Raw genomic sequence first — 16136 nt, 5'->3', positions numbered from 1 at the left:
AAATTATTTAAATTTATTAAAATTACTTCTGCTATAATTAGCAGGGAGGGCTGTAGCTGCAACGTGTAATAACGAAACTCTTTTTAATTGTTTACCTATTAAATGGTTATTTCTTATATCATACATTTATTTGTGCTTAACCGTTTCTGTCTTTCTGAAGTCGCTTTCGGTATCGTCATCCACCTCTCCGTTTCCGCCGCCCCTCCACGCCGCTTCTCGGCGGCGGTCGCACCGGACGGACTCCGAATTGACAACAGAAGAATCGATCGGGAGAAGAAAAGAAAAGAGCAGGATGGGTAACGTGAACGGGAGGGACGAGATCGAGGACGACAACTCCTCCGGCAGATCGAGACCCGACGCGGACAATCGTCCGTCGACGTCCGCCGCACTAGATCCGTGGACTCAGTCGAAGAATGTCCTCCACAGAGCCCTGGACGATCCGAACTCCCCTCGTGTTTGCCCCCCAGGTGGTCTTGCTCTTATCCCTAGATCACCATTTTTGTACGTTCTTTTCGAGCTAATGAGACAATCATCGGATTTACATTTGAGCTCAAAATGATAGGTGGGAGAATGAAAAAATACTTCTTTGATTAAATGCTGCTTGCTTTGGTATGTTCTTGTTAGTCCCAAATGACAAATGATTTCTAAAACGTGGTATGCATAGTAGCAGTTTTCATTGCTCATGAGATGTTTTGGTCAAGGGATTAATTTGAAACTTCCGTAATCTGTATAAGAATAAAAATAAAGAAAAAAAAAATCCAAAACGTAACTAAGTTTTTTTGGATGCATTTCTTCATACTATAAACATCCAATTGAAGAGAGAAATTTCTTCACAAACAAACGGACTTTCTTTTTGATAAATATTTGACAAGTTTTTCACTTGAGCTACAAGGAATATAGGATAAATTCCATTCTACCTTGAAAAAGGAGGAGCTGACCAAAATTCTAGCCTACAGCTCTCTGAAATTTCTGAACTTATTTCAACCTTATTTTTGACTACCCTACCTTGTGTGCTCCCTTGTGCATCATTTGAGCATTTTATTATTGCACATTCTGTCCATATATGCAGTATTCTATACACGAGATTATATCAGTTCTAGAATCCTTTCTTTTGGGATTGTTATGGAGCAACAAGTATAGGAAGTTATGTTTTGCATATAAACTAAATGTGTTTGTTCCATCAGAGTGAACAGAGCCAATTTGATTTGCAAGTATGACAAAATGCTTAAATACATGAAACGTAATCAAGCACGATTTAGACAAATGTAAAAACTCCCAGACGTATGTAATCAAGTAGATTTCTATAAATTAGAAATTTATGCTTATATCATAGTTATCATAGGCAAAAGAGCATCCCTATGGTTTAACTTTTGCAGGCTGTTTTGACTCTCTTGTTTTTGTTCCTTTTGCCAATTAGCAGTAGTATGACCGTTGCGGAATCTTGGAAAATATTGCACCTTATTAAAAAGGTTCAAAGACCGTCAAATTGTGACTAGCAGATTTTGTGAGCTATGAATCTGAAATCTGAATGATGTTCATAATGGGGCCCAGTTAGACCAGAGTTGGAACATGTCAAATTTGGTCACCCTAAGCATATTTAGTTTGGTTAAGATTAATGTTTTCTTGTTTTAATGAATTTCTCTCTGTTGATACGTGCATGTAGCATCGCATGTAGCAAGTATAATTTGACTATTACAAACTTTTTTCTGTTCTTGTTCATAGAGGTTGTTAATTTGTTTGACAAGCACATGTTGTTGAGGTTGCTGATTCATTTGGTTAGCACATGTTATTCTTATTGGTTTTACTCATTATTGCTTCATTTCAATAGTTTATCTTTCTTCTTTCTCTCCTCGTTGGTGACATACTAATGTGATGCTGTAGAAATTGCATGATAATTAGAACAATTTGCAAAAGTGAACTTCTACATGGGTGGTCAACCAGTTCTGTACTCAGTAATTTGATAAGGTAGATCTGCACATGGAATATTTTCACATCCTCTCCTCTTCGTTCACAGCTTTTTTATCTTAAATATATCCTCATGGAGATTAGAATAATTATATTCAATGCTATTAGTCTCAACTATTTGGGACCAAAAACAAGTATCACTGTGCAAGCCTTCAGTAGTAATATTTACATCCTTAAAATTTTTTTCATGTATTTTAGCTAGATTTTTCTTAACTCTCCTCTGCCCCCAACTTCAACTATAACTGATTCAAACAACAAAATTCACCAATTATCTTTGAGCATAAGCCTATACTATCTTAACTTTTGTTCTCTCATCTTATCATCGATTGGAGGTACACTAACTTTTTACTAGATAGTAGTAGTTTATTTTTTATCATTTTTAGTAACCTCAAACATCCATTTAGTATTATGATCTCTGTTGCATTAGGTTTTTTTTAAAGATGATAATTACATGTTTTACATCAATTACAGACTATGATTGATTATGTCCTTTATGTTGATATTATAGCATTTTTGCATTACACCTAGGGATCCAAACATCCATTAATAGACTTACTGTTATGAAAAAAGAGCAGTCCAGTGCACGAAGCATCCGCTAATGTGAGGTCCTAAGGAACAATCTATTGTACGCGGTCTTATCTTGCATTGCAAGAGATTGTTTCCACGACTCAAATATGTGACCACCAAGTCACACAACAACAACTTTACCGTTGCACCGAGGCTCCCTTTCACTTATTGTTATGAAAAATTAATGTCATTGTATTCTTGTTATTAGAATTGAACAATTAATATGATTAGTGCTCATATCACTTGAATATTGCTTGTTCACAAAACTTTGAGGTGTGTGAACAATAGTGGGTCATATTCATCTCACCTGAATATGTTAGTGACCGGAGGGTATTAGTAACTTTCATCATTAATGTTGGGGCTACTAAATCTATAACCATTGTATCTTAAGGAGCATCCAATTCTAGTAATATAAAGGCACATAAACATCTAGTAATACATACCCTGCAAAAAGGTATTTTTGTATTTGATGTAAGATATGGGTGTGGTCTTTTGCTTTCCTTTACCTCAGAGAGAGAGAGAGAGAGAGAGGGCATGGACACTCAGTTAATTGTATGCAAGAAGACTCTTTCCTTAGATGTAAATATATACTCAATGGAGATTGGCAATGTATGGCGATGAATGATTTACCAAAACAATCACATTTCCTCTGTATATCATTTAAATGCCAAATATACAGGAGCATGTGTAAGATAGTGCTATGTAGTTGAGTTTCACTTCCTCAATTATGGTTTGAAATATTGGTCTATTACTGTCTCATCTCTAGCCTTAAAATCTTAATTGCACATTATTAGCATTAGTTTCTTAGTTTATACTCCATAGTGAATAGTGCCTGATAAAAATGTCAATAGAAAATAATGCCTTCATAATCAAATTCCATATATTGAGCCAATGCATATTCTTTATTGAATCATAGATTCTCAACTGTTTTTATTTCTTAAAAATGTCATTAAGTTAGCTATTTTATCATTTTATGTTGTTTCTGGTCTCTTACAATAACTTCATGCTAGTCCTTGTCCTTTCAGATATTACATATTGATGCAAATAATGCTTTTGTTAACCTGAATCAAATTCTGACTAGACAACCGACTAAACTGAGATGGAATTTTCTTTTATTCTGGATTTTCCCTCTTCGAGTCTCTCTTAATTAGTTTGATCTTGTGTGGTTTTTAGTTTTCTTATTATTTGTGGCACGCAAACAAAAAATAGGTTGTTTCTTTCAGGATTCGTCTTACATACTTACATCATGCGTTCATTATAGGTTTGTTATCTGGATTTGCTTTTTCATTCTTCTTTTTTATAGCTGATTGTATGCCAAATAAATTGAAGGAACCTATGCTACAATTATATTACTTAGTAGGAAGAACAGATGAAAATCTGTCAGCAACTTCTGTAGCAACCTGCCTTTTATGTTTCTAATATTGCTAATTTAGTGGTGTAACATCAATAGTAGAGCTATCTTTATTTGAAATGCTCTGCAGTAGTAGATGGTCTAGGAGAATATACAACAATTGTTTTATGTACCATCCAATACTAACATATGTTCAAGGCATGCTTTTTTCTTGAAATTAAGGTAGCATGTCTATTATTGCTAAAGAATGAAATAATTTTATGTTTCAGATCCCTGTACCTCCCTTGCAAAGCTCTGATCATCTATCCAATGAACATCACCTATGGATGAATGAGCCTGATCAGCCTTCGGAAGTCTACCTTGAAAAGGGTATCCCTACATTGTTCACATGGAATTATGGAGGAAATGCTGTCTTAATAGAGGGATCATGGGATAACTGGGCTTCAAGGTATATTTTGTTTCAGAATTATCTTTTAGCTTCAAACATCTTTCCTTATTCAATGTGATTTGTTTTGTTATCCAAGAAAAAACTAACGGGAGATAAGAACTTCAAATTGTGCTACCCTCAGGAAGCCAATGCAGAGATCAGGCAAGGATCACACGCTCTTAATGATTCTCCCTTCTGGAGTTTACCAGTACAAGTTCCTCGTTGATGGACAATATAAATGTATTCCTGATCTTCCTCATATTGCCGATGAGATGGGAAATGCAGCCAATATTCTCGAAGTCCATGTGAGTTTATTTGCCTTGCACTGTGCATACTTTTTTTCTTCGGTTAATTGCATTAGTGAAAAAGGCAAGCGTGTAAGATTTCTTTAGTTGATCCCTGGAACCAGAACATAGTTAAATAGATTCTAGTTGGTTCACCAAGCATAAAATGAAAACAGAATTAACCTGAGTTTCCACTTTTGCTGTGGTTACCTTAATTTTCTACTTTCCTGTTGTCTTTTTTCAAGGATTATGTTCCTGAAAATGTGGAGAGCATATCCGAATTCAACTCTCCACCATCACCTGGCTCCAGTTATAGTTGGTCATTGCCCAGAGATGAGGATTTTGCCAAGGAGCCACCAGTTGTTCCATCGCAGTTACACCTAACAGTACTAGGAATGCAGGACACTGATGAATCCACACTCAAGCCCCAGCACGTCATCCTCAACCACCTCTTTATTGATAAAGGTTCACCTTCCCAGTCAATGGTAGCCCTTGGCCTGACGCACAGATTTCAGTCCAAGTATGTAACTGTCGTCCTATACAAACCAACCAAAAGATGACACTGCATTTCTTGCTGCTCTCATAAGCTGGTAAAACTCGCATGGAACTTGGTTGGATATCAATTGGTGCCATATATATATTCTCGCTTCTCAGGTAACGCCTGTTGCAACTTCTGCATAGTCTTGTTCTCATTTTTCTTTTTCGGTTTTGAATCTCTACTTCCCATTTCCCTTCAATGAGTTGTTTCTTTCTAGACTGATTGAGGTTAGTCATCAATGCGTAAAGACAAAATTACGTATTTTTAAAATTCTCTTTTGTTATTTACTTTTGCAGTGTTAAAACAATACACGATTTCTGTTGTATTCATCAAATTGACATGCAATTCAAGTTCAGATCAGGGTTGTTAATTACGTTTTCAGTCCATATTTTGTGTAAATCTCGTCATGGTACTTATTTCAAGACTTGGATGGTTGTTTTCAAATTTTTTAATCTCTACTGATCAACCCCATTAAGTAATAGCATAAATATATGGCGTTATTCTATGAGTTGATAATTTACTGTGCCATTACTTTGTTAGATCAAATAATAATGTTGATGCACTACTTAAATGGATAGGATTAAAGTGATATGATTTTGAAAATTTTAAAGGATTTTTAATGGTTTTCAGTTTATAAAGATATATAAAAAATGAATTGAAGTTGAAGAGACTAAATGAGGTCTCTTTTTTTTCTTTATTTTAAATTCCCAAAAAACTAAAGTTAAAACTTAACAAGCAATATAATTTGAAGGAGTAAGAAGAAAAACGTCAACTTGATAAAGAAAATTTGAACAAGCCTTTAATTATTCGATTTTGATAAAGAAAAATAAAATTCATATCGCAATCCAAATTTATACACCTGATTATTTCCTTGTGTGGTCAATCAATGGGCGGACAGATTTCGCGTTCGTGTCGTGATCACAGTCGTGCACCATGCCACTCCGCGTCCAATCCGCGTAGAGGGTAAAAGAGGAACTTCAAATCCTTCCAGGACCGACCAAAGAAAGAAGCGCAGAGAAAAGAAACCCCAATACTTTATGTCAGCGATAAGGACGAAGAAAAGAGAAGCATCAAATGACGAAACAACCCCCTGCCTTGATCTCGGGTACAATGACCATCTCGCCCCTCAATTGAGCCGCTGCTTTCCGCTGGGTCCCACACAAATGGGACGCTTAGTCCGCATTCGATGAAAGTAAGTTGTTGTCTTCATCGTCTTCCAGGGTCGCATACCAAACGTTCGATCAAGATCGGACGGTTGAAGTATTCAGGTGGAGACGTTACGGAAAATAGCATGTGACGCCGTGACGGCTGCGTGACGACGTCTGGATCACTAATCGAATGGACAGCCTGGAATGAAATGTCCACGGGAAGCCCCTGATTTGGCAATAAGGAAGGGCGTCCTGGTAAAATCAGAAAGATAGCGCCCGCTTATAAGATTGCGAACAGCGGAAGCGGTGGCAACCTCGCCGGAGAAGTCGCGCTCGCGTCGTCTCCTCTCTTCGTGTTCTCCTTTCCCCTTGTGTTTGTTCGCAGATCTTTCGCTCTTCGTGTCTCCCTTTTTAGATCGATCGCCAGGCAGGCATGGCGGAGCAGCTCACCGACGACCAGATCGCGGAGTTCAAGGAGGCCTTCAGCTTGTTCGACAAGGACGGCGATGGTATGTCTCCTTCGATCCCATTTTTTCTCCTGCCTTCTGTTTTAGATCCGGGCCACATCGCGCGTTGGTGGCCTTTGTTTTATGCTTTTGGGGTTTGTTTTTCCGGATCTGTATTTGATCCAGTCATCGCGACTTGGGTTCCCATCGACAACGATAAATGGGCGTTTGCTTTTTATTTATTTACTTTGTATGCGCTTGTGAGACTGTATACTAATTTCGCCTTGTTGGAGAAATTGACGATTACAGTGATAGCGAGATCTATGATCTCACCAAACCTTTTTATTTTATTTTGTTACAGATTGGGCATGATTCTCCTACCAGTAATTTATGACACGTTTTCGTAACCGGATTCCTGTGTCTTTAAATTTGTTGCTGTTGCAATCAATTTATTCAAATTCTCTAAAGAGAATATGATACAGTAAAATTCAATCTGTAGACGTATTTTGATTGTTTTTGAAAAAAGATAGGAGTGCGCCAACACCGACAAACACAATTTTGATCTGGAGTCTACTACCTCCGGGGCCAACACACTTCACGATACAGAAGCAGGGTTTCAACTCAGGACTCCACAATATTCTTCAAAACATGAGTATAAAATATCTTGCAACTTACAAAACCATCAATACGGAGTTGAGGTAGTCTAGAAATGTGCCCTTCAGTTAGTCGCTGAACAAAGTGAGTAGTAATCTTATATTCAGTGTTGAGCCTGTCGAACATCATAGCCAATATTGTTGTACCAATCTCTCGGCATCTTATCATTATTTACTTCTTCGTCTCTGGAGATTCTACCACATCTGGCCGACCATATGGCTGAAAATCATTCTTGAATTAAACATCTTCCAGTCTCACCAATTTTTTTTTTGTCATTGTAGCATTCCATTCCTACATCATTTATCGTAAAAAGCCTCAGCTACTTTGAAGCGTAACTTATGCTTATCAATTACTAACCTGACAAGTCCACCCTGGAATCATATAACATATGCTGCAATATTTCTTCCTGTGCTACCACTCCTGCACAAAGTACGCACTATGCATCATCAATTGGCACCCCATCCTAATCAATCTTTCCTTGGTGTTTACCTTCTTCACCATTAGCCAGCTAGCAATTTGATTTTAGTTGGAGCAAACGACTTCCAAACAGAGCCCGGAATGAGCATGCTATATGCAGTTGAAGTTGAGAATGCTTTGGCACCATTCCATCTCATTCAAAGGAATCCTGCTCTAATGATTGGACTGACTTGTGGAGGGATAGGATACCTGCTTGTGGAATGGGTCTGATAAAAGTTAACTCAAGGAGTTGTTGTGATGGCTGGATGCTCTGCATATCCACCTGTTTTCAAGGCATGCATGAAACAAGTCCCGCCATAAACCCAATAAAACCAATAAGCCCAACACCATGCCATCCGGCCATCTTGAATACAGGAAAAGCTGTTCACCATTCCATCATAATTTTTACAGAAGTCCCTCACCTGTAAAAATTCTTTCCAAATGAGGACCGGCTTCCATCTGCACCACCTTGAATCCAGTTCCCCAATTTAAGGTAGGTACTCTGCAGAATTGTTGCCCAAATGAGTTGATCCTACACCACCATCTGCAGTGTAGATCTATGTTGAAGATTTTAATTTTGATATACTCCACCCCCCATTGCCTTCATGGGCTATAATCTGCTTCCCATGCAGTCAGATGCTGGATTATTGAAGTCCCTCAACACTGTTCTCCTTGAATCCAATCCCCCAATTTAAGGTAGGTACTCTGCAGAATTATTGCCCAAATGACTTGTTTTATTGATCCAGAGTATATCTATAGACTGCTTCCTATGCAGTCAGATGCTGGATCATTGAAGTCCCTCAACGCTGTTCTGCCAAAAGGGGCTGCTTTCTTATCTTTTCTACCTAGTGGCAGAGTCACATTAACAATTATTGGGTCAATGAAATTCTTCCAATATAATGTATGCTTATGGTAATAGCCAACCCCATCAGAGGGATAAGACTTGGTTGTTGTTGTATGATGTATGCTTATGGTAATATATACATGGAAGTGTTTGTATCCATTTCTGTGTCTATTTGACCCATTAAAATACTAGTGATATATATATATATAAAGTGCATCACTTCAATAATTTTCTAGTTCCATTGTTGTTTCTACCTCATTGATTACATAGGCTATGAGTTTGTATACTAGCTGGTTAATTAGCAATATAAGTAAAGGTACATACGGCCACCTAAAGAGAGAAAAACCCTTTGCCTTGGTGATAATCTTCTATGTACTTCAGCTACCAATGAATCCCAAAATATTCCATCGGAGTTGAAAGCCCAAATATGTTATTGGTAGGTTCACTAGTGGGAACCCAAAACCGTTTGCTTACTTAACCTGTTTCTCCAAATCTTTCCCAAATAAGAGACCAATGGCCTATGATATTTAATTCTTAGCCCACTATAGTAAAACACTGCTAGGATGACATCCAGGTTGTGAACATATTTTAGGTTTGCACTTGAAAACAAGACAATGTCATCTGCAAATTTCTTTTGCATGATTATCAGTTTGAAAGAAGTTATTGGTTACATAAGAAATCTGTAAATATTTTCTTTTATTTGTTAATTGAACCTTAAAAGTTATTAGTGTGAAAGAAACATATCTTGAAGGTATTTATCATTTTGTAAAATGCGACTCTTAGGGTATTACTCATAATATATACACCTGGCTCTGCTATATACTGCTCTTATTTTTTTCTAAATAATGTTTTTTAAAAAAAAATCTAAACAGCATTTATTACCTGGAGATCTTAATTAATCATGCTTCATGTTGGAATACATTTTAAAAATAGATTACCTGTTACAACTATACTTCTCTTTTTTCCTGTGCAACGGCATCTAACATTCCTGTGCATCAAGATCTAACATAGTTATTATTAGATCACCTCAAATGCAGATGACAAAGAGGCATACATTAATTAGTTGATGGAAAACCTAGTTATTATTGGATGCCCTCAAATTAAGATGAAAAGAGTTATACATTGATTAGTTGATGGAAAGACCTAGTTATTATTGGATGCCCTCATATTAAGATGAAAAAGAGGATACATTCATTAGTTGATGGAAAAACCTATGTAATCTGAAAAAAGGATCTGTAGAGTTACTCTATATCACAACAGGATGGAATATGGTAGCTAGAAGCTAACTAAGATATGAGAAGAGAGCACCTATAACATCATTGCCGGCTAACTTCCAATACATAGAGATGGAATTTCTATGGTATTAAGAAATAATTCTCTTCTCATAATTTCTCTTTATTTAGATTGATGATACCTAATTCAGTGAGTCAGCAATTGTGTTAGAGGGAATTATCTTTACTATATATTACTCCTTTTAGAAAAAAAAAGACATGGAAATAATGGGGTTTACAAAAAAAATTATTAGCTTTCATTTTGCTGCATTTATTGCTGGCTGTTGACATATCTTTTATATGCAGAGTAGATATTAATATCGTGGAAGCATTACTTTACATAATGTTTTTGTTTATGCTTTGAATCAAAATCCTATTGAAGTGAAAGATGAGATTTATGTTATGATAGCAGCAAATCTGGCAAAGTAACACTACCAGGATGATAAGAGATGCTGTGTTTCTAGAGTCGTCCAAATATTATCTGCATATATCTTTAAAGATGAAGCTTAATTTCTTAATATAATTACGCACATGATACAAAATATTATATACTGTACAGGAGATAAAGTTGTTTGGCTCTTGGTAATCCTTTGCTCTTTGCATTTGCTGTGACATTTTGGTACTAGAATGACTTATCAATGACCAACAATTGCATACCTTCATGTAATTTGTGCAGGTTGCATCACAACCAAGGAGCTTGGAACTGTGATGCGTTCTTTAGGTCAGAATCCTACAGAAGCTGAGCTGCAAGATATGATCAATGAGGTTGATGCTGATGGAAATGGTACAATTGACTTCCCTGAGTTTCTCAACTTGATGGCTAGGAAGATGAAGGATACAGATTCAGAAGAGGAGCTAAAGGAGGCCTTCAGAGTTTTTGACAAGGACCAGAATGGCTTCATCTCTGCAGCTGAACTTCGCCATGTCATGACCAACCTCGGAGAGAAACTGACGGATGAGGAAGTTGATGAGATGATTCGTGAGGCTGATGTTGACGGTGATGGTCAGATCAACTACGAGGAATTTGTCAAAGTCATGATGGCCAAGTGAGGATGAGCTTGTTATATGATGCTCCAATTCCTTTGCTGCTAGTCGTCTCAATAGTTTTGTCAAGCCAAGTATGGATGGATTTATTTTGCTTTTCTCTTAGGTGGTGGTTGTATCGAACTATGTATCTTTCTGTGTTTTTTGCTTGATTATGTCGAACAAACCAGTCTATCCTATGGATTTGTGTTTCTCCTATCTATATAATTCCTTTCATGGCACCCTAAATGATATCTGATCATCCTTGGAATTCCTTCCATTGTTATTGTGCAGCTGGCTTTTATCAAGCATACCATCCTTATCTTCCCTGCTACTAAGTTCAAATCATTTGCCAATAAAATAAGTCGAGTGATAGCTTGCAAGCTTACACAAGTATTTTTTATAAAAATATTGAAAATATTTCAACAGTCAAAAAAACAATATAAGAATATTATTGAAATATTCTTTATAATGTAATTATAGAGTTATTGAAAATTTGTTTATATCTTTACTTTTAATTTTGACCAATGAAATTATTGAAATATGTTTAAAGATTTTAGAAAGTGTTTGTACTAGCATAAGAATATAATTTTTTAGAATGTTTACATTGACATTTAGTCTTTGGTAAATTATAAAACACAAAAGTTGATTATTACTTGCTAAAGTTCCTATTTTTTATTTTTTTAAAAAATAACCTTAGTTAAATATAAATTAAATTAAACATCAAAATATATTACATTATTATATTAAATGTAAAAATATTTTTAAAATTTTATCAGAACTAAATAAGATATATCAAATTTTTATTTTTTATATTAAAATTTTATATTTTAAATATTTTTTTTCCTTTTGTATAATGAAAATCTTAGCAAACCAAGACAGCTGTCCAATTATATATTATGTTATACCAGTTGGTAAATATCGCGTCCGTTGGGATTTGGGAAACCATGTGGGCCCAACTAAAATCAGCCGCTTCCTTTTAGCATCGGCAACTGATACCCCTTTACACTAATTTGGTATAAAAGGGGCACAAATTATTTTCCAATCGATACCTTTAATTTTGCATTAAAATGGTGCAAATGAACAATGCAACACCATATTCATTTGCATCAAAATGGTGCAAGTATCTATTTGAAGTTCTTTGAATAAATTAATTTAATTTATAAATTTTATATATTATAAATAATAGTATAAAAAGAAGGAAAGTATTAATATTTATTTTGTTGTAATTAAAAATATAATATTATAAAAATTAGTCATTATGTATCATAAATTATTAATTTTAATAATAATTATGATCATAATAAAAATATTTAATAAATTAATAGTAAATTAAAATTAATATGTATTTTGAATAATAAATTATAAAATGAAAAAATAGAATATTCTAAAGAATATTTTTTTAGTGTAGGAAATGATGTGTATTAGTTGGAGTTGAAAAAAAATTGATATTGAAATGACACTAAATTAATGTTGAAAATATATTAAAATAGATTTTATGGTTGGAGATGATTTTAGCAATTACTTCCTATCGAGGCTTCCTCGTTGGAGATGCCGAGGACTTACTTCGCGAGTCTTCCCTTGCACGCTACTCGATTCTTGCTTTCTTCCCCTTGTCCAGCTTCGCCAAATCAGACGGAACGCTCGAGATCATTCGATGGCTAGCGAGCTCTTCTCCCTCATCGCATCAGCGACGAGCAAGCTGCATGCCCTCGTTAGCTCATCAATCATCAGCTCAGAAGATGTCATCCAAAATCTGAAAGATATCAAAGAATTGGTGTACGAAGCGAAGGAGCAGCAGCGGAAGATGGGAGATCAATCCATCAACCAGTGGTTGAAGCAGCTCAAAGCTGTGGCTGTTGATGCTGAGGATCTTGTGGAAGAGCGTCTGTACGACATGACGCGATTCCAAGTAGAGGATCATCTGAGAAACCTTAGATCTATTCATCCTAAGGATGGGGAGCAGGTGATTTCCATAAGCTCTGTCTGTTCACGTATCATCAGATTCGACATCCCTATTGACCTTCTCGAAAGGATCGTGAATATGAGATACTTATTTGGTGAGATCTCAAATGGCCGGAAACCCCAGCAAGTCGGGCAGCCCGGCAAAAAAAGCTTAGATCTCACAAACCTCAATGTCTCTCTCCATAAATTCCTGACAAGAGGAAAGCAGCTGTTTCCGGGAACCTCATCTCGATCCTGCGGGTTTTTTGTAACTGAAAAAAATTTCCGAGAGTTCGTAATCCTAATGACGGGAATGGAGTCCTCTGATTCGTCAGTCAAGCCTACAAACAGCAATTTGCTGAGGGCGAGATCTCAAGTCATCTCACCAGAATCTTCAGATCCAATAAGCAGTGTTACGGAAACTGCAGTATCACAGGACACCGAAGCTCTTTGTCTCATAGATGATGATTACAAGAACTGCTTTATTGGCGACAGCGAGGACTCATCACTAACCAACAAGATATTTGGAAGGGATCAGGACAAAGAGAACATCATCCAGTGGTTACTCTTTGATGCAAGTTCCAACTGTTTTGCATTTACAGATGGACGCAGGAGAAGTAAGTTCTCCATGATCTCAATAGTTGGAACGGCAGGTATTGGGAAGACAACACTAGCTAAGTTGGTATATAATGATCCTGTGGTGTGTGAACATTTCAGCGCAAGAGGATGGATTCATGCCGGCGATGATTCCAGTGTCACAAGATTATCTAAGGCTATCTTGAGCTCCATAACTGGAAAATCTTGTGATGAAAAAGAACCAAATGATCTTCAAACAATTGTGCAGAGCAAACTGGCTGGCAAAAGACTTCTGCTTGTGCTGGATAATATTGAAGACCTAAATCCAAGTCTGTGGGAAACTTTGCAGGCTATCTTATGTGGTGTTAGAATGGTTAAGTTTATCGTCACTTCACGGAGTGAAAGGGATGAAAACATGTGGAAGCTTAGCAAAATTTTTCATTTGGATGTCTTGCCACTAGACTTATCCTGGGATCTGTTCCATGAGTGTGCATTTCTTAGTGCTCGTTCATTTTACAGAGGTGACAATCCCCAAAAAGCTGAAATAGTCGAAATTGGAAAGAAGATTATTCAAAAGTGCAAGGGATTGCCTTTGGCTTTGAAAACTCTTGGCAGCACTCTCAGCTATCAAACTAATAAGCAGACATGGGTAGATGCCTTGGAGAGTACATTATGGGACTCAACTGAAAATGTAATATTGCCAGCTCTTGAATTAAGTTACTATCTTTTGCCCAAGTATCTGAAACCATGTTTCCTGTTCTGTTCAATGTTCCCCAGAGGCTACAAGTTTGAAAAATATGAGTTAGTGAGATTATGGATGGCACAACAGTATATTGCATCTGAGGGCAGTAACAGAGTTGAAGATATTGCATGCCGCTACTTTGACGAGTTACATAGGATGTCATTCTTTGAGAAATCCTGGGATGGAACATTCATTATGCATGATTTGATATACAATCTTTCAGAGTTGATGTCAGAAGGAGAATGTGTTCCTATTCAGGGAGACATGGACACTATTTCTGATCAAGTTTGTCATTTATATGTGTTGAGCTGTAAGAGAACACATAAATCCTCCTATCTTGAAGTAAAAAAGAACTTGCGGACTTTCTTTTGCCAAAGTTTAGATGGTACACTGCCCCAATTTCTGTCAATTCCATCAGACATGACAATGTCATACTTGAGGGCCTTGGTGTTGAAAATCCATGGTTACTCTGGAGACTTCACAACAAATCAGGAGGCAACCTTGAAACAAGTCGAAGCATCATCAATTATGTATTCAAAGTTCATTCACCTGCGCCACCTTCAAATTTGTGATAAGTCCATTGTAATCCTGCCTACATCTGTGTGCCAACTTTATAACCTCCAAACACTGATTTTGAATAAATGCTTTATGTTAAGAGAGTTGCCAAATGAATTAGGCAATCTCTTGAATCTGCAATGTCTAGCAATTTCTGAATCTAGCATCGAAAGGTTGCCTGAGTCTGTTTCTCAGCTGTTCAATTTAGAATCCTTGATATTGGATTATTGCAGAAACTTCACCGGGCTTCCCTTCAGAATTCAAAATCTCACCAATCTTCATTATGTTGGGCTTTCTGGAACAAGTGTCAAGGGTCTGCATGAATCTATTTCTGACCTACAGAAACTGTCAACCTTGAAGTTAAATGATTGCAAAATGCTTGTGGAGTTACCAAACACTATTGGGCATCTTACCAACCTCCAGTCCATTCAAGTTACTTATGCAAAAATCCAAAGACTCCCTGAATCAGTTTGTCACTTGTCCAAGCTTCTAAGATTAGATGTTTCCCACAGTATGGTTGTAGAATTACCAAGTGGCATAGGTGAACTTCTTGAGTTACGTTATCTTGGAGTATCCCATACAAACATCTGTGGTCTTCCTGAATCGTTGTGTCAACTATCAAGTCTGCATACTCTGAAGTTGAATGGTTGCAGAAATCTCTCTAACTTACCTAGTGGAATTGGAGCACTGAATAACCTCCATCACCTTATACTCTCTGGAACACATATAGAAGAATTACCTCTATCGCTTTGTCAATTATGGAATTTGCAAACCCTAGAGTTAGATGGATGTACAAGATTTTTCAGAATACCCAGTCATATTGGAGATCTTACTAACCTGTGCCGCATTAAACTCTCAGACACTGCAGTAACAGAATTGCCTTCATCCTTATGTCAGCTGCCTAACCTGCAAATGCTGGACTTGAATGGTTGCCACAAGCTTTCTCGGTTACCCAGTGGCATTGGGAACCTTTCAAATCTCAATCAACTTGAAATTACAGAGACACGTATTCGGGAGTTACCTGAATCACTATGTCAGCTTTCTCAGCTAAGAAAACTGAATCTGAATGGTAATAGCAATCTTCAAGAGTTACCCAGCGGTTTTGAAAACCTTGTGAACCTTCGCCAACTTGAACTGTCTGAAGTCGGAATAGCGGTGCTTCCCAGGAGCATTGCTCACTTGTCAAAATTGAATAAGCTGAGTTTTGAATATCAGCAGGCACCTAATGATAGTTACCTGTGAGCATAAGCAGTCGGACCATACTTTTGTACCGTTTGCTTACTTCCCCCAGGTTCATAGCATATTGCCTCCACCGCTGCCATTGCCTCCTCCCCAGGCTCTTCCG

At 36.9% G+C, this 16136-nt stretch overlaps 2 protein-coding genes and 1 pseudogene across 2 annotated transcripts in view; all 3 read left to right on the top strand.

The window, feature by feature from the left end:
• Positions 1-11001, top strand: part of LOC141823783 (calmodulin-like) — a 15364-nt gene extending 4363 nt beyond the window's left edge. The window contains exons 3-4 of the mRNA XM_074711020.1: positions 6696-6789; positions 10628-11001. Coding sequence (XP_074567121.1) covers positions 6696-6789; positions 10628-11001 — 468 coding nt within the window. The remainder of the gene's footprint in view (positions 1-6695; positions 6790-10627) is intronic.
• Positions 293-5354, top strand: LOC141812100 (SNF1-related protein kinase regulatory subunit beta-1-like; annotated as a pseudogene).
• A 1597-nt stretch (positions 11002-12598) lies between the features above and the next one.
• Positions 12599-16042, top strand: LOC141811993 (uncharacterized). Its single transcript, XM_074700081.1, has one exon. It carries the CDS (start codon positions 12632-12634, stop codon positions 16031-16033), a length of 3402 nt encoding a protein of 1133 aa, XP_074556182.1. The 5' UTR covers positions 12599-12631; the 3' UTR covers positions 16034-16042.
• The last annotated feature ends 94 nt before the right edge of the window (positions 16043-16136 follow it).

Source organism: Curcuma longa, chromosome 1 (assembly GCF_044706935.1).
Source record: "Curcuma longa cultivar G26 ecotype Majalengka, Jawa Barat chromosome 1, ITB_CL_G26_1.1, whole genome shotgun sequence".
NCBI lineage: Eukaryota > Viridiplantae > Streptophyta > Magnoliopsida > Zingiberales > Zingiberaceae > Curcuma > Curcuma longa.
The sequence above is the reverse complement of the archived record's forward strand: the minus strand, read 5'-3'. Positions and strand labels throughout refer to the sequence as shown.